This window comes from Schistocerca gregaria, chromosome 4 (genome assembly GCF_023897955.1).
Source record: "Schistocerca gregaria isolate iqSchGreg1 chromosome 4, iqSchGreg1.2, whole genome shotgun sequence".
NCBI classification, from domain to species: domain Eukaryota; kingdom Metazoa; phylum Arthropoda; class Insecta; order Orthoptera; family Acrididae; genus Schistocerca; species Schistocerca gregaria.
Genome location: NC_064923.1, coordinates 176,259,316 through 176,283,162, shown reverse-complemented (window position 1 = coordinate 176,283,162; position 23,847 = coordinate 176,259,316). Strand labels below are relative to the sequence as shown.

Here is a 23,847-nt window from a genome sequence, read left to right as displayed (position 1 = left end):
TGAAGTAGTTGATGCAATGAAAGGACTAAAAAATTCCAATTCTGCAGGCATTGATGGTGTCCCTGCAACAATCTTAAAGAAGAGTGCATCAAACCTAACTGAAGTACTTACACACTTATTCAACTGTTCACTTCAGTCAGGCACTTTCCCTGGTGTATTGAAAACATCTAAAGTCACTCCAATACACAAAAAGGGGAGAAAGATAATGTATCACAAACTCATGAAATTTGCAAATAAAAACAATATCCTATGTAATGAACAACATAGATTCAGAAATAAGAAGTCAATGACAACTGTCAGCCACACAAAGTCTGAGACACAAGAAACAATAGGAGTATTTATTGACCTGTCAAAAGCCTTTGACATGTTGGGCCATAAGAGTCTGCTGTCAAAGCTTGGGGTGGGGGGAGGGGAAGGTATTCGAGGGTTGTCCAAGAGCTGGATCAGTTGTTTCCTGAGCAATTGTAAGTAGGCAGTGTGCATCAAGCACACAAAGGTTCACCTAAAAACTGTATCTGGACACTTATCAGAAATGTGGGTGCATGTAAAACAATCATATTTGCAGATGACATCACAATTCTACTAAAAGGAGACAGCTGTGAACAATTACAGCAATCAATAAACACTGTCACAGAACAACTTAGCAGCTGGTCACAGAATAATCAGCTTAGAAAACTCTGCACTAAAATTCCACAATGCTCCAAAGGACGACATGTTTATCCCACTGGTCACTATCAACAAGGAATTTTCGGATTTTGGTTGCAAGCAACGTAAAACAGAATAAGCATACTGAGTGAAGCAGAATTGACTAAGACTTGTTATCTTCTTTGCCTACTAAAATCATGCTGTAGTGAGACAACAGTAGTGAACACATATCATGCCTACTTCCATTCTTACCTTAAATATGGAGTCACTTTATGGGATACTCTAAAAAAGCTAACAGCACTTTCAAACTACAAAAAAAAAAGGCAATTAGAATCTTGTTTGTATGCAAACTTCTGTTTAAGATTTCTGGTATTCCTCCATTGCCATGTGTATACATTATGTAAACCCTTACATTCTTTAAAATAAATGTAATAGGTATGGATAGCAGACTGAAAAAAAATCTGTGATATACAATGATCACTTTACCAGACAATAAAAATTTACATAAAACTCAAATCAATATATCTCTGTTCAAAAAAGTCCTTTCCACATGCGAATTAAATTTTACAACAAATATCCTGAAAACATAAAAGCTATTATTGAAGTCACAATCTTTAGAACACCTCGTAAGTCAAAATTACAGCATCACTGCTTTTACTCCAGCGAAGAACATTTAAATTTATGAAGTGTGTTTCACAAATACTTAAATGTATAAAGTGAAGTGTATTATTAGAACGTTAAATATGCATGTCTAGTAATCACCTATCACCTTCAGAAGTGTACTTATGACTTGACTTGTCCAATGTCTAATGCAAAAGATGGTTTTGTAGACAACAGGACCAATAAATACAATGCAACTAAGGGTACCCCCATCTGGGGTACTGGTATGTGCATCGTGCAGAAGTTGCTTGGAGATCACTGTGTAGACACAATTACATCTGAATATAATTAAGATTACAGTAGACAGCACAGTGATTACATGGTAACACTGTTCAACTGACAAAATGTTGTTGATGTAGCAGCCTTCAGCCTGAAGAATGGTTAAGGTACCTCTCGATTCTAATCTACACTGAACATGGGTCTTCATCTTGAAAGAACCATCCACAACTACTAATCCTCTAGAAGGGTCTCAGTTTAGCCAGCGAGTCTGGAGATGGTGGTATAAGGGGCATACGGTATAACTGGCCAAGCTTTCCCACCCCAGGATTTGTGATAATTAAGCCAGTCCGTCTTTGAATTAACTTAATGAGCCAGTGCATAGGAATTCATCCTACTAGTTATGTGGAGGTGCTCTTGTAGTTCTATGTCCCCTTGCAGAGCCGCAATGTCGTCGGATTCTGAAAGTGCAATACTACTTGAGGCGGAAGGTGTTTTTTGTGCAAATAATTTTTATGTGAGACGTTATTACGGTGCAATTATTTATAACACAGCAAGATGAACTTGTTCACACTGATTACAAGCTAACTATTAATAGCACAAGAGCATGGTTTACCTCACGACTAAATTGAAAGGCACCCTATTGAAAAATGGTGACTATGGCGCACAGTCTGTGACCTGAGTGTACAATCAGTGTAGTTCATATAAGATCATACACTTTCTGTTATGCCACTGTTATTCATTAATTTATTACTACCAATTTTCCTGGCATTATAAAATTACTGAAAGATAGTATTTATGACTTGCAGACTACTACTATGTCTGAGTGGTGAAAGGTAACATTGTTAGTAAATATTTATTAATAACAATTAATTGATTTATGCCAGAATAAATGTGCTTTCCTTATGTGTCTCTTTGTTGACATCAGGAGCGATTTCTGCATCATCACGTCATCCCACTGGCTCTGAAAGTGCCAGTGTGGGACCCTACTACTCGCTCCTTACTCTTTATGTACGACAGTATGCATACATTCACTTCATGCACGTGAAATAGCAAAATTGGAAATAAAGTAAATTGGCCTTTTATCTGAAAATATGGGGTACCTCACAATCTCCACATAACAATGCTACCTACTTCTACTTCAACCTTTTTTAATGTGGCTACAACTTGATCTACTTCTACAATTGTCACACCCAATTCTCATATTAACTATTCCTTGATGTCTGACAATGTATCCCTTCTTTTAGTCAAGTAGTGTCACACAGCACTTTGCTCTTTAATTTAAATCTGAACTACTTTAGTTATACAATCTACCGATTTTATTTTCAGCATACTACTATAACACCACATTTTAAAAGATTCTATTCCATCCTTATATTGTTTAATGTTCGCTTTTCACTTTAATATAAGGCTATGCTCCACATATATACCTTTAGGAAAAACTCCGTGACACTTAACCCTTTGAATACTGCAGACGTGATATGTTGCGGCGCTCCACCTATTCCATCCTTATATTGTTTAATGTTCGCTTTTCACTTTAATATAAGGCTATGCTCCACATATATACCTTTAGGAAAAACTCCGTGACACTTAACCCTTTGAATACTGCAGACGTGATATGTTGCGGCGCTCCACCTTGCCGCGGGCCTGCAGATGATGTTTGTCGCTAAGTGGGCTTCCCCATGGGCTTTGCAGACGACATCTGGCGTGTGGCCTGACTGGTACTTGAGCCCTAATGACGGCTTATACAGCAGCTCGTTCCTATGCCTGTGGGCCTATGGATGTCAACAGCTGCTCAGGACTGCACGCCGGCCTGTAGCAAGTTCTTTTGTCCTGTGTACTCCCTGGGATGAATGTACCCTATTTATTGTTCTACGCCGCTGTCCCTGCTGTCTGAGAAACACTGCTACAAATTTCGCAGTTGCTGTTCGACATTCATGCTAGCTGGTTCACATTATCTTCTGCATTCTGCTTCTGTGGTGTCTTTTAGCTAGCTGCTGTTTCATCAGGATTTTTAGAGTGCTGTCACTTTTGAGTTCATGGTGTGGGTTCCTGTTGTAATGTCCTAGTTCATGAACCATGGGAAACGTATGAGTGGCCAAGTAAGTGGTCCTGACAATCGGGATACCAGTTACTTTGGAATAAGGCTGGGCATCTCGGACATATTATGAGTTGTGGTTAACTTTGTGCTCAGACAGTAAAGACTACCTAATCCACCGGTTAGATCCTCAACCGATAGGGGTAAAACTCAATGGGACCCGGGGCAAGTAAGGCTAGCAACCTGCTCCCCTGGTACTTTAAATAGGATGCTGGCAACATTCAGAGCAAAATGCCTCAGACCTTTGGAGATGACGGAGTCCCACCTCTAATTGACAAACCAGGGACTCCTAAGATACGACTCTGCAAACGAATGGTAACAAGATGGGAAGCTATTAATATCAATGGGGGCTGCTCTGGGAAGAAGGTAGAGGTGGTAGAGGCTGCATATAAGATGGGGTTAGACGTTTTAGCTGTTAGTGACATTCGGGTAAGGAGTGAGAAAGAAGAGGAAGTGGGAGAATACAAGGTCTACCTGTGAGGAGTCAAAGCAGGAACAGCCCAATGGGGTGTAGGGCTTTACATAAGGTAGTTTGCAATAAGGCATGTAAACGAACGACTGATGTGGATAGATTTGACGGTGTCTAGCAAGAAAATTAGGACTGTGTCAGTATATTCGCATTGTGAAGGGACAGATCAAGATAAGATGGATAGTTTTTATGACACACTCAGTGATGTAGTTGTTAGAGTAAAGGACAAGGACAGTGTCCTGCTCATGGGTGATTTTAATGCCAGTATTGGAAATCGAACAGAAGGGTATGAAAAGGTTATGGATAAATTTGGAGAGGATACCGAAGCCAACAGGAACAGGAAACAACTCTTGGATTTATGTGCCAGTATGGGCTTAGTAATTACAAAAGCCTTTTTTTAAACATAAGGACACTCACCGGTATACGTGGGAAGGCAGGGGAACCAGATCTGTCATTGACTATATAATAACAGATCAGGAATTCAGGAAGGCTGTGAGGAACACACATGTATTCAGGGGATTCTTTGATGACACTGACCACTATTAAATCTGCAGTGAAATTGGTATTGTGAGGCCAAAAATGAATCCTGTTAATGCCTTGGGCAGATGGAGGGAATATTTTGAAAGGACATTCACCGGTATACGTGGGAAGGCAGGGGAACCAGATCTGTCATTGACTATATAATAACAGATCAGGAATTCAGGAAGGCTGTGAGGAACACACATGTATTCAGGGGATTCTTTGATGACACTGACCACTATTAAATCTGCAGTGAAATTGGTATTGTGAGGCCAAAAGTGAATCCTGTTAATGCCTTGGGCAGATGGAGGGAATATTTTGAAGAGTTGCTCAATGTAGGTGAAAATACGATCAGTAATGTTTCAGATTTCAAGGTAGAATGGGATAGGAATGATGATGGAAATAGGATCACATTTGAGGAAGTGGAGAAAATGGTCAATAGATTGCAGTGCAATAAAGCGGCTGGGGTGGATGAAATTAAGTCGGAACTCATCAAATATAGTAGAATGTCAGGTCTTAAATGGCTACACAGGATAATTTAAATGGCATGGGAATTGGGACAGGGTCTATCAGACTAGACGAAAGCAGTAATCACACCAATCTTAAAACATGGAAACAGAAAAGATTGCAACAACTACAGGGGTATCTCTTTAATCAGCGTTGTGGGTAAAATCTTATCAGGTATTGTTGAAAGGAAAGTGCGAGTATTAGTTGAGGACAAATTGGATGAAAATCAGTGTGGGTTTAGGCCTCTTGGAGGTTGTCAGGACCAGATCTTTAGCTTATAATGGAGAAGTGTTATGAGTGGAACAGGGAATTGTATCTATGCTTTACGGATCTAGAAAAGGCATATGACCAGATTCATAGGAGGAAGTTATTGTCTGTTCTACGAGATTATGGAATAGCAGGCAAACTTTTGCAAGCAATTAAAGGTCTTCACATAGATAGTCAGGCAGCAGTTAGAGTTGATGGTAAATTGAGTTCATGGTTCAGAGTAGTTTCAGGGGTAAGACAAGGCTGCAACCTGTCTCCACTGTTGTTCATATTATATATGGATCGTATGTTGAAAACAATAGATTGGCTGGGTGAGATTAAGATATGTGAACACAAAATAAGCAGTCTTGCATATGCAGATGACTTAGTTGTGATGGCAGACTCGATTGAAAGTTTGCAAAGTAATATTTCAGAGCCAGATCAGAAATGTAAGGACTATGGTATGAAGATTAGCATCTTCAAAACAAAAGTAATGTCAGTGGGAAAGAGATATAAACGGATTGAGTGCCAAATAGGAGGAACAAACTTAGAACAGGCAGACGGTTTCAAGTACTTTGGATGCATATTGTCACAGGATGGCGACATTGTGAAAGAACTGGAAGCGAGGTGTAGCAAAGCTAATGCAGTGAGCGCTCAGCTACAGTCTACTCTCTTCTGCGAGAAGGAAGTCAGTACCAAGACTAAGTTATCCATGCACCGTTCAATCTTTCGACCAACTTTGTTGTATGGGAGCGATAGCTGGGTGGATTCAGGTTACCTTATCAATAAGGTTGAGGTTACTGATATAAAAGTAGCTAGGATGATTGCAGGTACTAGTAGATGGGAACAATGGCAGGAAGGTGTCTACAATGAGGAAATAAAAGGAAAACGGAATGAACTCTATAGATGTAACAGTCAGAGCAAACAGGATTAGATGGTGGGGTCATGTTACACGCATGGGAGAAGTAAGGTTACCCAAGAGACTCATGGGTTCAGCAGTAGAGGGTAGGAGGAGTTGGGGTAGACCAAGGAGAAGGTACTTGGATTCAGTTAAGAATGATTTTGAAGTAATAGGCTTAACATCAAAAGCGGCACCAATGTTAGTACTGAATAGGGGATCACGGAGGAATTTTATAAGGGAGACTTTGCTCCAGACTGAACGCTGAAAGGCATAATCAGTCTTAAATGATGATGTCACTTTTGAGTTCCACAGACAAATGGCACATCGGCATCGTGACACTGACGAATAGACACTGGAGATACTGACAAGGAGTGACAGTGAGTGTGGCATCTTCAATGAATGTAGTGACAATGAAGATTCATCAGAAGAATCTCATAGTAATACACCTCCACATACTTCACCTAGTAGAGCTCGCCAGGAGAGTTCTTCATATTTTGATAGTGAAGACGAATTGATCCGTAAAAGGCCACGCCATAGTGAGAATGAGAAATTTTATTGGCAAAAACATTATTTCAGTCCTGCACTTCATGCATTTGATGACTCATCTTAAGGACATAATTGCCAACAAGCGCCTGATTCAAGCATTCTATCCTTTTTAATGCTATTTCTGTCAAAAGATCTGTTGAAGTTTTTTAGCACTTGAAATTAACCGATTCTCACTTTTACCATGGCAAATACGTCGGAATCAGTTCGTTCTCGACTATCCACCTGGAAAGATAAGAGGTTTTGAGGAAGTGTATAGCTTCATTGGTATTTGGCTTCTCATGGCTCATGTTAAAAAGTTGAGAATAATGGAATATTGGTCCAGAGATGTACTTCTGAGTACTCCAAGTTTTAGTGAAGTTATGTCCTGTGACCGTTTTATGTTACTTTTGAGAATGTTGCATTTTAGTGACAACTCAGCCACTCGTGGAGATTGATACAGTTCGTGTGGCATTCCGCAGTGCATTTAATCCATACAGAAAACTCTGTGTCAATGAAAGCCTATTAATGTTCAAAGATTATTTATCTTTTAAACAATACATTCCTTCAAAATGAAGCAGATTTGGAATCAAAACATTCGCGCTGTGCGACTGTAAAACTGGATATGTCTTGGATTTCATTGTATAAACAGGTACAACAACAGAAATTGAAGTGTGTAATTTGGGGAAATCTGGTGATATTGTGGCAACATTAATGAAGCCATACTTTGGACATGGACATACCCTGTATGTCGACAATTGGTATCCAAGTCTAGCCTTGTTCCTCTGGCTTCACAATCAGAGAACAGCAGAATGCAGTACTGTACATAGAAAGAGGCGCAACTTTCCGAAGCTACAAAAGAAACTGAAATGAGGAGAAGTCGAGTTTGTGTCAACTGACGCAATGCTTGCCATCAAGTGGTGCGACAAGAGAGAAGTGTTCATGCTGACTACTTGCAACACTACAGAAATGCGTGACACGGGAAAGACAAACAGGATGACTGGCGAAAAAGTAATGAAGCCACAATGTGTTGTTGATTACAATGCAAATATGGGGGCAATAGACCACTCCGATATGCTATTAAGTTCTGTTGCACCCGTACATAAATCTGTTAGATGGTACAAAAAAGTTTATTTTCATGTTGTGGACCTTTGTGTTTTGAATGCTCACACTCTTCAGAGATCGGTGACAGGGAGTAAAATATCATTCGCAGATTTTGATTTATGTCTGATACGAGAACTTGTGGAAAAATTTGCTCCAGAAGGGAGAAGAGATAGGAAAGTAAGACGCTCTGATGACGAGAATCCTCTTCACTTTATTGGGAGGCACTTTCCACATGCCATTCCAAGTGACCAGTCCAAGAAACGCGGACTATAGCATAGATGTGCAGTCTGCTCGAAACAGAATGTGCGTCGAGAAACGAAATATGAATGCAAAACATGCAATGTACCTTCGTGCACTGAACCATGTTTTGAAACATACCACTCTCCTTTTTGACATGGTTGTTTGAAAATGGGCTTTGCTCGAAACTAGTTGTCGCTTAAATAAATGTATTTTACCGCAACCCAGGCTACAATTTTCTAGTAATATTCAGTAATGGATTGCTGTCCTATTTTCCCAGGACACTGGATTTGTGAAAAAATTCTAGGCCTACACTTGGAAAGGGCGCCTCGGCACACATTGGTCAGTTGCACACACTCGCCCATTTCTGAAGCAAAAAAGGTCATTAGGAATTAAAGGTAACATTTAATTAGGTAGTTTTGAAACTTGATTGTTTCCTTATCAAATTCTTAAACAAAAGTTATAAATAACTATTTATTTCTACTGTACAATAACAATTGTGTCCCACATAAAAAGAATTCAGAAATGTTTAATTTTCAATGTATTGGGTTAATGCTATCAAAATATAGTGAATAGCTTTAAAAGTGTCTTGACATCCAGAAGCTTCCCTCGAAGGTTGTTTGTGCGCGAATTATTGCGCTAGCACAGAAGAACATCAATGTTTGGTTGTTACGGATTCTATAGCGTTTATATCGTAAGTTGCGCACAAAAATCTGATAATTAAGTATCAGTATAGGAAATAAAACACAGATGTATACTGAGACCTTATGATGATTCTCAAGAACTAATTGCAAATGAAAGAAAGCCTTTGATGAGGAGTTACATGTTAGCAGTGTCAGCAGTTTCAGTGTACATTAGGTCTGTCGAGCAATTCACCTACAGATTCAAAGCTATGGAATAAGTATCCAGATATCCTGCATTTATTTGTAATGTCAGTGATCACACTAACTGCAAGACTGTCACGACCGCCTTGGTTCCAGAAATACTCAGGACAGCTGAGCGGAGATCTCAGGCACACACAATAGTCCGTGGAAGTGGCTGCCAGCGCAGGTACACGGATTAGGCGGCCCCAAGGGCAGGCTTGACACGGCCAGCTACATGTGCCAGAGCAGCACTCAAAGGGTTAAATTTATGTTAGATATTAACAAACCTTTTTTCAGTTCTTGCTACTGCCAGTCGGCATTTCATATTCTCTTTCTGCTGGCTTGAGTTATTTTGCTGCCCAAAAAACAGATCTCATCAACTACTTTTAGTTTCTCAAACCATAAAGTAATTCCCTCAACTTTGCCCAATGTAATTCAACTACTTCCATTAAATTTATTTTACATTTGTTGATGTTTTATAATCTGTTTTTGAAGCAGTATCCTCTCTGTTCAACTGATAAACCAAGTCCCTTGTCATCCAAGAAAAAATTAGGGTATTGGCAGCCCTAAGACTTTTATTTCTTCTCACTGAACTTAAAATTCTGCTTTGGCATTCCTTCTTCATTTCCTTTGCTGCACCCTGTAACGTGCATATATATATATATCTGATCTCTAAATCACTCCCCCCCCCTACTCCCCCCTCAGAAAAAGAATAATAAGAAGGGAGAAGAAATAAACCTTACTTCCTGTTGTCCAAATCTGCTTTCTTAACAGTTGCATACTAATTGGGAGGGGGGGGGGGGGTGAGGGTGGTGTCAGTGACTGACCCCCAATGTTGTCTTTGGGCAACTGCCGCTGTGTTCAGTATTTTATTTAATACATACATGACAATTATTGTAATGGTTATTGCTACAATTGATAGTAAGAAGAGCTTTTGGTTTACATTCACTGGCAAGTTATAGTGATTGTGTCCTAGCTGAAGGTGTAGCAGCTCAACAATCACCACCTGCAGCCAACCAGTAAACAGTGTGGTGAGTTGAAGCTAATATCTCTGTGGCATATTGACAGAATGTACAAAAAGATGAAAATGACAGATGGCAAAATAAGAAAGTTGCTTGAGAATTCAGACAATGAATTTAGTGAGGAACTATCTGAAACTGCAAGCAGTGAGACTGAAAATGTGGTCGTGGCCATTCCAAATCGAATGGTTTCTAATAGCAGCGGGTTGGATGAAAATGAACAGGGTAAGTATTGATTTTTATTATTTTTTGCTGATATTTTGGACTACATAAGGATGCCTGCCTCAGTAGATGAGTGTTTTGTGTGCCTGTATTCAGTTCTGCGTTCACATTTTTATAGATATTCAACAACAAGAAGTTAACCCACGCCGAAGGCACAAATTGATCACCTTGAAAAAGATATGGTGGCCTCATCAAGTATGATATGGAAGAGAGATCATTACATAAATCAGAGGAGGAGGTCTGTTGCTAACATAATGACGGCCCCCAAAAGGAACTGAGCCAGAGACAAAACATGATACAATAGTCCGTGGAAGTGGCTGCCAGCGCAGGTACACGGATTAGGCGGCCCCAAGGGCAGGCTTGACATGGCCAGCTGTATGTGCCAGAGCAACACTCAAAGTACCTTGATGATAACATTTTGATGCATACCAACCAAAAGCTAGGTAATCTTAGGGAATCATCTGAAGATATTTTCATGAAAAATTCGAAACCATTTGAAAGGGAAGAAATTGTGTCAGCAATGGGAATTCTTTTGAACTGTGGAGCCCATAGACAGAATCAGGGCAGTTAACGTGATATATTTAGTTAAGAAAACATTTTGAAGTACTGAGCTCCATTTTTGGAGCATAAACTGCAGCTCTCACTAAAGTGCCTGCACTTTGATGATGCTCTAACTCAAGCAGCTAGAAAACACACCGGTAAATTTGCTCCTATCAGGGATATATAGAACATGATAGTAAATTTTCTGAGTTTTATAATCCTAGTGAGTCAGTTATAGTTGATGAAGAATTTGCCCATTCAGGCTACATATTCGAACAAAACCAGATAAATATGGAATAGAAGGTTACCTCAAATACGGAATACTGCTTTGTTGCATATCCCTATGCATGAAAATGAGATGAAATATAACAGTGGCCCTGAAATAATTACAAGGTAGATTGAAATGCCTAACTCGAAACAATCCAGAAGAAATGTTACCATGGACAGAACGTTCAATACCATATCACTAGCATCCGATCTTTTGAAAGAGAAAATAACTACAGTTGGTACTATCTAAAGTGACAAACACGATGTTCCTACAGAGCTCTGAAGTTTGATATTATAAAGGTCTATTAACTATGAAAATTTCAGATATTTATCTGGTCCCCCAACAAAGGTATTGCAGGCCACAAAATGGAAAAATTAAAAAAAAAATACATTTTTTAAAATAGTGTATCTGGCAAATATGGCCGCAATTGCAAAGTAATAAACAATTAAAAAAAAATATTTTTGTGGCTACTAAACATCAGGGAATTCACCCAGCAAATATAAAACTATTCTCAGTTGGTCATGCAACCAATTTTTTTCTTTTTTTCTTGGACCACTTGGTATGGATTGACCCTTGAGGCACACATACAGATAGCCCTCTTTCATTTATCTGAAGTAATGCACTGGAAATTCACGGGACATTTCCTCGGTGTATTGTAACATTTTCATGTGAGGTGTGCCACATCCTAGTGTTGTTGCTATGGCCCTTGATCCAGACTTAACCTAGAACATTATCCATAAACTTACCAAAGCTTATTACTTGTTTATCAAGGTCACATTTGAGAAACACTCAGATATCAGTTTTCTAAGTACACAGGAAACACCAAGCAGTAAACTTGAAGACATTCAGTATAGGCCAACCACATGCACAGTGTATCTTGGCATTTCACATAGCAGTAGGAGCAGATGCAAGCAACCCCTGCCTGGTACATAGGCTAATAGTGCCCTCTTCTACCCCATAGATAATACTCTACAGTAGGGCACACATTACAAGCTGGGTGGTTGGGCAACACACGGAGGTTCATTTTCGATCAGCTTACCACAAAACACTCCATCTAATACCATATCCCCCTCTAACATATGCTTCAGATTGTTTGTAGAGTATTTAGCATTGATTATCTTGTTACTTTATGTATAGTGGTGACACTTAATACCTTTAGGGTTTATTTTGAATGGCATTATGCAAAAACCCCAATAATTCAATTAAAAAGTATTGTTTTTTTTGTGCACATAAGTCTTTGAATGTAAAGAGTAGAAGTAGAAATTGAGGTCTGGCATGGCTCTTCTCCCCGTGATGCCTGTATTGTGCCCGGTAAATACAGAGAACACAGGGCAAAGTATTAAACTATGCTCCATCTCTCTCTGTTCACAATTCATCATATCGCTGCATTCTTAATTCCACATAACTATAACACAGTTTGCAAAGAAGAATTAGATGTTTGTCCATAGGCATTCTTTCAGAAGGTGGTTGTTGTTGTTGTGGTCTTCAGTCCTGAGACTGGTTTGATGCAGCTCTCCAAGCTACTCTATCCTGTGCAGGCTTCTTCATCTCCCAGTACCTACTGCAACCTACATCCTTCTGAATCTGCTTAGTGTATTCATCTCTTGGTCTCCCTCTATGATTTTTACCCTACACGCTGCCCTCCAAAATTAAATTGGTGATCCCTTGATGCCTCAGCACATGTCCTACCAACCGATCCCTTCTCCTGGTCAAGTTGTGCCACAAACTTCTCTTTTCCCCAATCCTATTCAATACTTCCTCATTAGTTACGTAATCTACCCATCTAATCTTCAGCGTTCTACTGTAGCACCACATTTCGAAAGCTTCTATTCTCTTCTTGTCCAAACTATTTATCGTCCATGTTTCACTTCAATACATGGCGACACTCCATACAAATACTTTCAGAAATGACTTCCTGACACTTAAATCTATACTCGATGTTAACAAATTTCTCTTCTTCAAAAACGCTTTCCTTGCCATTGTCAGTCTACATTTTATATCCTCTCTACTTCGACCATCATCAGTTATTTTGCTTCCCAAATAGGAAAACTCCTTTACTACTTGAAGCGTCTCATTTCCTAATCTAATTCCCTCAGCATCACCCGATTTAATTTGACTACATTCCATTATCCTCGTTTTGCTTCTGATGTTCATCTTATATCCTCCTTTCAAGACACTGTCCATTCCATTCAACTGCTCTTCCAAGTCCTTTGCTGTCTCTGACAGAATTACGATGTCATCGGGGAACCTCAAAGTTTTTATTTCTTTTCCATGGATTTTAATACCTACTCCAAATTTTTCTTTTGTTTCCTTTACTGCTTGCTCAATATACAGATTGAATAACATCGGGGAGAGGCTACAACCCTGTCTTACTCCCTTCCCAACCACTGCTTCCCTTTCATGTTCCTTGACTCTTATAACTGCCATCTGGTTTCTGTACAAATTGTAAATAGCCTTTCGCTCCCTGTATTTTACCCCTGCCACCTTTAGATTTTGAAAGATAGTATTTCAGTCAACATTGTCAAAAGCTTTCTCGAAGTCTACAAATGCTAGAAACGTAGGTTTGCCTTTCCTTAATCGTTCTTCTAAGATAAGTCGCAAGGTCAGCATTGCCTCACGTGTTCCAGTATTTCTACGGAATCCAAACTGATCTTCCCCGAGGTCGGCTTCTACTAGTTTTTTCCATTCGTGTTAGTATTTTGCAGCTGTGGCTTATTAAACTGACTGTTCTGTAATTTTCACATCTGTCAACACCTGTTTTCTTTGGGATTGGAATTATTATATTCTTCGTGAAGTCTGAGGGTATTTCGCCTGTTTCATACATCTTGCTCAGCAGATGGTAAAGTTTTGTCAGGACTGGCTCTCCCAAGGCTGTCAGTAGTTCTAATGGAATGTTGTCTACTCCGGGGGCCATGTTTCGACTCAGGTCTCTCACTGCTCTGCCAAACTCTTCACGCAGTATTGTATCTCTGTTTTCATCTTCATCTGCATCCTCTTCCATTTCCATAATATTGTCCTCAAGTACATCGCCCTTGTATAGAACCTCTATATACTCCTTCCACCTTTCTGCTTTCCCCTCTTTGCTTAGAACTGGGTTTCCATCTGTGCTCTTGATGTTCATACAAGTGGTTCTCTTATCTCCAAAGGTCTCTTTAATTTTTACTGTAGGCAGTCTTTATCTTACCCCTAGTGAGATAAGCCCCTACATCCTTACATTTGTCCTCTAGCCATCCCTGCTTAGCCATTTTGCACTTCCTGTCAATCTCATTTTTGAGATGTTTGTATTCCTTTTTGCCTGCTTCATTTAGGGCTACTGCAATTTTATATTTTCTCCTTTCATCAATTAAATTCAATATTTCTTCTGTTACCCAAGGATTTATACTAGCCCTAGTCTTTTTACCTACTTGATCCTGTGCTGCCTTCGCTACTTCATCCCTCAAAGCTACCCATTCTTCTGCTACTGTATTTCTTTCCCCCATTCTTGTCAATTGTTACCTTATGCTCTCCCTGAAGCTCTCTACAACCTCTGGTTTAGTCAGTTTATCCAGGTCCCATCTCCTTAAATTCCCACCTTTTTGCAGTTTCTTCAGTTTTAATCTACAGCTCATAACCAATAGATTGTGGTCAGAGTCCACATCTGCCCCTGGAAATGTCTTACAATTTAAAACCTGGTTCCTAACTCTCTGTATTACCATTATATAATCTATCTGACACCTTTTAGTATCTCCAGGGTTCTTCCACGTATACAACTTCCTTTCATGATTCTTAAACCAAGTGTTAGCTATGATTAAGTTGAGCTCTGTGCAAAATTCTACCAGGCGGTTTGTTCTTTCATTTCTTAGCCCCAATCCATATTCACCTACTACGATTCCTTCTCTCCCTTTTCCTACACTCGAATTCCAGTCACCCATGACTATTAAATTTTCGTCTCCCTTCACTATCTGAATAATTTCTTTTATTTCATCATACATTTCTTTAATTTCTTCGTCATCTGCAGAGCTAGTTGGCATATAAACTTGTACTACTGACGTAGGCGTGGGCTTCGTATCTTGGCCACAATAATGCGTTCACTATGCTGTTTGTAGTAGCTTACCTGCATTCCTATTTATTGTTAAACCTACTCCTGCATTACCCCTATTTTATTTTGTGTTTATAACCCTGTAGTCACCTGACCAGAAGTCTTGTTCCTCCTGCCACCGAACTTCACTAATTCCCACTATATCTAACCTTAACCAATCCATTTCCCTTTTTAAATTCTCTAACCTACCTGCCCGATTAAGGGATCTGACATTCCACGCTCCAGTTTGTAGAACACCAGTTTTCTTTCTCCTGATAACGACATCCTCCTGCGTAGTCCCTGCCCGGAGATCCGAATGGGGGACTATTTTACCTCCGGAATATTTTACCCAAGAGGACGCCATTATCATTTAATCATACAGTAAAGCTGCATGCCCTCGGGAAAGATTACGGCCGTAGTTTATCCTTGCTTTCAACCGTTCGCAGTACCAGCACAGCAAGGCTGTTTTGGTTAGTGTTATTTGGCCAGATCAGTGAATCATCCAGACTGTTGCCCCTCTTCAGGAACTGCAAGTTTGGCTGGCCTCTCAACAGATACCCCTCCATTGTGGTTGTACCTACGGTATGGCTATCTGTATCGCTGAGGCACGCAAGCCTCCCCGCCAACGGCAAGGTCTATGGGTGGGTTTCAGAAGGTGACAAACAGAAAATAAAATTTGCAAAATCCAAACAGGAGTGACAGGAATTAATTTAACCACACAATAAGGAAACAGTACATGATGTGACAGTCTTAAACAATATAAACTTTCATGAAAGACTAATGAATTTCAAGCAAATAAGTAGGCATAAGAATATACCAAATATTTCGATTTAAACATAGGCGTATTATAGTATTTGAGGGTTGTAGCATCGCACCTTAGTACCTGAAGAGTGTAAATTCGCGTAGTCGTCTGTCTTCTGTTTTTTGTTTTGAACAGCCAGTGTCGGTTGGTCACAATCATTGTGCTCCCTGCCGCCGTTGGATAAGCAGCTGCAGCAGCAAGTCGTGTAACCCTAGCTTACTTATTTGTTAGATAGTTTAATTAATTTCTTTGCGTGTTTTTGGGTACTTGCATTGTTTAATTCATATATTTCGGGCGTATTATAGTATTTGACAGTTGTAGCATCGCGCTTTAGTGTTTACTTCGTAGATTCTTATTTAAATTGCGTGTGAGTTTCATATAGGAGGTGCAATTTCGAGTTTTAGTTACTGTAATTGTAAATTCAGCAGATTGTAGCGCAGTCGTTAGGCATTTGTACAGGTTAGTTGATACATTCTTTGCGTGTTCCGCTTGCGTTATCTAGGCACGGACTCGTGTTTCAGTAACTGTTGTTAAACATAGATTAGAATGGACAGGGACTGCGATTGCTGTGTTCGGATGAGGGCTGACTTGGCATCCCTTCGTTCACAGCTGCAATCGGCGCTGACTTCGGTCACGCAGCTTGAGGCTGTTGCCAATGGCCACCACTGTGGGGAGCCGGACTCGGGTATCACGGGGATGTCAACCTCGTCCCGTCTGTCCCCAGATCGGTCTGCCGCTGTGGTTGCCCCGGTTGCTGCCCGCAGTGGGGCTGAGCCCTCGCCTGTGGTTGATTGGGAGGTCGTTCCAAGGCGTGGCTGGCAGCGAAAGGCGTCACCGGAGGCTGATCAGAAAGCCTCCCCGGTGCGTCTGACAAACCGGTTTCAGGCACTGTCTCTGGCTGAGCCAGATGCAGCTGCCTGCCCTGTTTCAGAGGATCATTCTCAGCCTTCAAGGTCCGGGCAATCGCAGAGGGTGGGCTTACTGGTAGTTGGGAGCTCCAATGTTAGGCGCGTAATGGGGCCCCTTAGGGATACGGCGGCTAAGGAGGGGAAGAAATCCAGAGTGCACTCCGTGTGCATTCCGGGAGGAGTCAATCCTGATGTGGAAAGGGTCCTTCTGGATGCCATGAAGAGCACAGGGTGCAGCCAGCTGCAGGTGATGGCACATGTCGGCACTAATGACGTGTGTCGCTTTGGATCTGAGGAAATTCTCTCTGGATTCCAGCGGCTATCTGATTTGGTGAAGGCTGCCGGTCTTGCTTACGAGATGAAGGCAGAGCTCACCATCTGCAGCATCGTTGACAGAACCGACTGCGGACCTTTGGTGCAGAGCCGGGTGGAGGGTCTGAATCAGAGGCTCAGATGGTTTTGCGACCGTATTGGCTGCAGATTCCTTGACTTGCGCCATAGGGTGGTGGGGTTTCGGGTTCCGCTGAATAGGTCAGGAGTTCACTACACTCAGCTGGCGGCTACACGGGTAGCGGAGGCTGTGTGGCGTGGACTGGGCGGTTTTTTTAGGTTAGAAGGCCTCGGGAAAGTGCGGGATGGGCTGCAATGTCAAAGGGTGCTTGGCAATTACAGGACGTGCTTGGATCAAGGAACAGTCGGAATTATAGTTGTAAATTGTTGTAGTTGCGCTGGAAAAGTCCCTGAGCTTCAAGCGCTAATAGAAAGCACAGAAGCTGATATCGTTATAGGTACAGAAAGCTGGCTAAAGCCTGAAATAAGTTCTGCAGAAATTTTTACGAAGTCTCAGACGGTGTTCAGGAAAGATAGATTAGGCAGAATTGGCGGTGGAGTGTTTGTGTTTGTCAGTAGTGGTTTATCTTGTAGTGAAGTCGAAGTAGATACTCGGTGCAAATTGGTGTGGGAGCCAAATTAAGTTAATAATTGGCTCCTTCTACCGCCCCCCAGACTCCGATGATACAGTTGCGGAACAGTTCAGAGAAAGTTTGAGTCTCGTAACAAATAAATACCCCACTCATACAGTTATAGTTGGTGGGGACTTCAACCTACCCTCGGTATGTTGGCAAAAATACTTGTTCAAAACCAGTGGTAGGCAGAAAACGTCTTCCGAGATTGTCCTAAATGCATTCTCCGAAAATTATTTCGAGCAGTTAGTCCACGAACCCACGCGAATTGTAAATGGTTGCGAAAACACACTTGACCTCTTGGCCACAAACAATCCAGAGCTGATAGAGAGCATCATGACTGATACAGGGATTAGTGATCACAAGGTCATTGTAGCTAGGCTCAATACCATTTCTTCCAAATCCATCAGAAACAAACGCAAAATAATTTTATTTAAAAAAGCGGATAAAGTGCCACTAGAAGCCTTCCTAAAAGACAATTTCCATTCCTTCCGAACTGACTATGCGAATGTAGACGAGATGTGGCTCAAATTCAAAGATATAGTAGCAACAGCAATTGAGATATTCATACCTCATAAATTGGTAAGAGATGGAACGGATCCCCCGTGGTACACAAAAAAGGTCCGAACGCTGTTGCAGAGGCAACGGAAAAAGCATGCGAAGTTCAGAAGAACGCGAAGTCCCGAAGATGAGCTAAAATTTACAGACGCGCGAAATTTGGCACGTACTTCAATGCGAGATGCCTTTAATAGGTTCCACAACGAAACATTGTCTCGAAATTTGGTAGAAAATCCGAAGAAATTCTGGTCGTATGTAAAGTACACAAGCGGCAAGACGCAGTCAATACCTTCGCTGCGCAGTGCCGATGGTACTGTTATCGACGACTGTGCCGCTAAAGCGGAGTTTTTGAACGCAGTTTTCCGAAATTCCTTCACCAGGGAAGACGAATGGAATATTCCAGAATTTGAAACACGAACATCTGCTAGCATGAGTTTCTTAGAAGTAGATACCTTAGGGGTTGCGAAGCAACTCAAATCGCTTGATACGGGCAAGTCTTCAGGTCCAGATTGTATACCGATTAGGTTCCTTTCAGATTACGCTGATACTATAGCTCCCTACTTAGCACTCATATACAACCGCTCGCTCACCGATAGATCTGTACCTACAGATTGGAAAATTGCGCAGGTCGCACCAGTGTTCAAGAAGGGTAGTAGGAGTAATCCATTTAACTACAGACCTATATCATTGACGTCTGTTTGCAGTAGGGTTTTGGAGCATATACTGTATTCAAACATTATGAATCACCTCGAAGGGAACGATCTATTGACACGTAATCAGCATGTCTTCAGAAAACATCGCTCTTGTGCAACGCAGCTAGCTCTTTATTCGCACGAAGTAATGGCCGCTATCGACAGGGGATCTCAAGTTGATTCCGTATTTCTAGATTTCCGGAAAGCTTTTGACACCGTTCCTCACAAGCGACTTCTAATCAAGCTGCGGAGCTATGGGGTATCGTCTCAGTTGTGCAACTGGATTCGTGATTTCCTGTCAGGAAGGTCGCAGTTCGTAGTAATAGACGGCAAATCGTCGAGAAAAACTGAAGTGATATCAGGTGTTCCCCAGGGAAGCGTCCTGGGACCTATACTGTTCCTGATCTATATAAATGACCTGGGTGACAATCTGAGCAGTTCTCTTAGACTGTTCGCAGATGATGCTGTAATTTACCGTCTAGTAAGGTCATCCGAAGACCAGTATCAGCTGCAAAGCGATTTAGAAAAGATTGCTGTATGGTGTGGCAAGTGGCAGTTGACGCTAAATAACGAAAAGTGTGAGGTGATCCACATGAGCTCCAAAAGAAATCCGTTGGAATTCGATTACTCGATAAATAGTACAATTCTCAAGGCTGTCAATTCAACTAAGTACCTGGGTGTTAAAATTACGAACAACTTCAGTTGGAAGGACCACATAGATAATATTGTCGGGAAGGCGAGCCTAAGGTTGCGTTTCATTGGCAGGACACTTAGAAGATGCAACAAGTCCACTAAAGAGACAGCTTACACTACACTCGTTCGTCCTCTGTTAGAATATTGCTGCGCGGTGTGGGATCCTTACCAGGTGGGATTGACGGAGGACATCGAAAGGGTGCAAAAAAGGGCAGCTCGTTTTGTATTATCGCGTTATAGGGGAGAGAGTGTGGCAGATATGATACACGAGTTGGGATGGAAGTCATTACAGCATAGACGTTTTTCGTCGCGGCGAGACCTTTTTACGAAATTTCAGTCACCAACTTTCTCTTCCGAATGCGAAAATATTTTGTTGAGCCTAACCTACATAGGTAGGAATGATCATCAAAATAAAATAAGAGAAATCAGAGCTCGAACAGAAAGGTTTAGGTGTTCGTTTTTCCCGCTCGCTGTTCGGGAATGGAATAGTAGAGAGATAGTATGATTGTGGTTCGATGAACCCTCTGCCAAGCACTTAAATGTGAATTGCAGAGTAGTCATGTAGATGTAGATAGGCCTAACTAATTCTGAAATCCATTAAAGGTGGTGTGGAAAAGCATAATGAAAATTTGGTAAATGTGATTCAAACAATAAGAGTATCACGAGAACAAAACAGAAAATTATTGTGAATGTACATCACATTTAATCAGCTGAGACTGCACAGTAAGTAACAATAGAAACAGATACTTGTACTACTGGTATCATTTAGGGATCTCTTTAAAATGACTGGACAATTTAGGAGACAAATTAAACACATGATAAATCTTCGATGCAAATGATTAAAAGTGGATGAAGAGTAATACAAAAGGAACTTGGAAATCTATTTGCACATTTTATGATAAAAAGTTGTTCAAACTGGGAACAATGCCACAACTGTGCCAAATCATAAAAAAAATTATCGAGACAAGCCGAATACTATAGGCCCTTCACGCGTACCTTACCACTCACACATTTCAAAACCCCAATTTACTCAAGAAATGTGGCACGTTATGTGCAAAACGTAAAAAGTAAACAGCACACAGCACAATTTGACAGAAATTAATGGAACTACAGAATGGAGGGAAGGCAATACTTTGTTCATGATTCACTGAATGGGAACAATGAACAACCGGTAAGTTATGCGAGACTCATTCCATCTATGTCAATGTACTGAATAATATAGTGAAAAGCTCCAACGGAAGTAAATTGCACAAAACTTGCAAAACGGCTTAAACCTATTCGTATGTCACATCAAGTTTACTGGCCAGCTGTTAGTAACAGAACGTACATGAAGCAACAAACTTTAAGCTTTGCAACGAATATCACAACTATGGAAATATAAATGAGTTTACTAACCCTTGCACACTCGTCAGTAAGAATCTCCAAAGCGTTTGATAATTTATGAAACAATTCTGCGGCTTTTGGATTGTCCGGATTCTTGTCTGGGTGACATTTCAGGGCTGTTTTTCGGTATGCTTTCTTAACCTGAAATAAAAAGTATGCGAATTACTTCACTGCTGTTACAACGTACCTATTTTACTCTTTGATACAATCACGGTTTTGTACCTCTTGTGCAGTTGCTTCTATATTTATACCCAGTAATTCATACAGATTTTCTTCCGGCAGTTTTTTCTCCCCCATGATTCGAATGTTTTTCAAAATAAACTCACTGCTTTAACACCTACTAACCATAAACACAAACAACACGATCAGGCAACTTCAACGTTACAGTACAGACGCTCCTTCCTAAGATATTAACATTTCATACACTTTACTACGATAGAAGTTCTTTGGACCTAGAAGCGTGTATTCTCCTTGTTTTTGTATATTACAGTAATTATGTTCGGTCACTTCTATTTCTTTTCTAAAACACTGCAAATGTTTCAACGATAGCATTGTTTTCTGCCTCTCTAAGAGAAAGTGTATGTAGTTCGACTGAGATTAAAAATCTGATACTGACGTGGGACTAACACACGTTGCTTTCTGCCATTCAGACGGCATATGCTATGCACATATAAATATATGCCAAAACTGCTGTATCTAGAATGTTGTACATCCTTAATTTCGTTCGCCAGCTGTATACTTTTTAACTGTATAATATGTATTGAAAATGGATGCTGCTTTCAACTTTTTCTTCGAAATTTTATGAAGTTTCTGTCTGGGAGCTATGTTAGTCACAGCTGGATATATAGTATTATTAATTTTACAGAAATTAACTTGTGATGCAAGTTGGGACTAGATTAAAGTTCATCACGTTTGTTGTTACTGTATCATACTAATTTAAAGAAATCGAGAACTATTTATTTTCTCCCATAAGTCATTCAGAAATTTCTTGGTGGGATCTTTTTGTAATAGTCTATATCATTCTCATGAAATAATTTTCCTATCTTCCTAATCTAATTTACGTTATATTTGACTACAGTTGTGTTACCTTACTGGTGTTCTTTATTAGTTTACCCTTTTTTAAAACTTCTTATTCAGATTATTTCACTTTATTTTGGATTATTTTGCATTATTAATTTTAATCACAGCCTCTGGGGTTTAATATTTTCAGCCAATTCACAGGCAGCGTTAGACTCTATGAGTATTGAAGCAAAATTTTTGGTTCTAAAATTTTGAGTAATGTTATACTGCAGACATTTCCGTAACAAAGTGGTTTCCTCTCACGAAATGCAGCATCTTTCAGATTGATCAGCCTACCATAGAATGTGTGCTGCTTTGCATTTTTGTAACACTGGTTGAAATCGCATCATAATGAGAAGTATTGCTGTTTTACAGTGACATAATAGCGATTACAATGTCTTTAATAGCTGACTTGATAAAACTAATCGCTGGTGGCAAAATGGCACTAAAGATAAGATAATAATTAGCTGTAACTTTAACAGCATCGTTTCAACAATAATTTCAACATCTATATGTAGTGTGAGAGAAGTTAATATACAATATTTAATCCAGATAATGTATTATTGCAGGAATGTCTTGTGAGAAAACTTCCTATACGTCTATCTGGTTTGCTCTGTACATTCATAAATCCATGTATATGCATATCTGCCACATATGCAATGTGACAGGTGTGGGTAGAGCAATCCTCGCTATGTTATCTGCAATCTTGTGCAGTTACTTTTTTTTACATTTACCCTATTAGAAATTACAATAATTTTTACACCAATATTTGTTTATGGTCTTCACATATGGCATGAATATGAACAACGAAGTCCCTGATCTCAAAGCAGACCTTAAGTAACTCATTTGTTTTGTTTTCATTTAACTGCTAAGATTTATTCCATAGAATTTATAAATCAATTATTTCCACACAAGTATATGTTCGAAAGACTTCTGTTTCAATAAACTCTCTCTTCCAATTCTTCCCTTGTATTACATAAATTACATTGTAACTACCTGTTGAAGTAATACCATTTACAAGCAGTATGAATAGGACTAATCCCTATCGTAAACCATGGATCACTAGATTAAAAACAAAGTACACATCTGCTTTGGCATTGTTAATATTATAATTTATCTACAACAATATTCTCTGTACGGCAGTTATGCTTTATAACATGAGCAACCTTATCTCTGCATGCAATAATAACTCATATTTTGCACTGAGTTGCTGTGGTTTACTCAATCAGAAGGTCAAAGAATAGGCATACAAGCTTCTTGTGGTTCCACATTTTGCAGCAACTATGTATAAATTCCAATAGTTTCCTAGAAAACAACTTTGTGCATGCTGAAATGAATGTTTTTAGTTTTATCTATTCACACAGCTGTATTGTACCTCTTTAATAAGGCTTCTTCAGTCAATGTTAGTAAACTATCTAATTCATTATATGAAAATCATACAGTTTTTCCCAATGTGGAGAAACTGGTTGAAAGTCTGTAGTTCCTTGTGTATTCACTGTAATTTCGTAACATAGCTAGACAATAAGACATTGATGCATAGTGTGGGCAAAAAGGTATTTTCTTAGAAACTAATGCAACAAGCCATATATTTTCTATTGTCAATACAAGAATGCTCCTCAAGCTACAAAAATTTGTTTTTATCATCCTCCCATGTTAAGTGACTTTTAGAAACTGAATTCCTAATCTTAAAGATTTGA

At 39.9% G+C, this 23,847-nt stretch overlaps 1 protein-coding gene across 1 annotated transcript in view; it reads right to left on the bottom strand.

Annotated features, from left to right (window-relative positions):
* LOC126267206 (dnaJ homolog subfamily C member 17) overlaps window positions 1-21,506 on the bottom strand; it is a 52,784-nt gene extending 31,278 nt beyond the window's left edge. Inside the window, exons 1-2 of the mRNA XM_049972178.1 lie at window positions 21,314-21,506; window positions 21,104-21,232 (exon numbers count right to left, since the gene is read on the bottom strand). Of these exons, the coding sequence (XP_049828135.1) occupies window positions 21,104-21,232; window positions 21,314-21,388 (204 nt within the window). The 5' untranslated portion in view covers window positions 21,389-21,506. The remainder of the gene's footprint in view (window positions 1-21,103; window positions 21,233-21,313) is intronic.
* Between the last annotated feature and the right edge of the window lie 2,341 nt (window positions 21,507-23,847).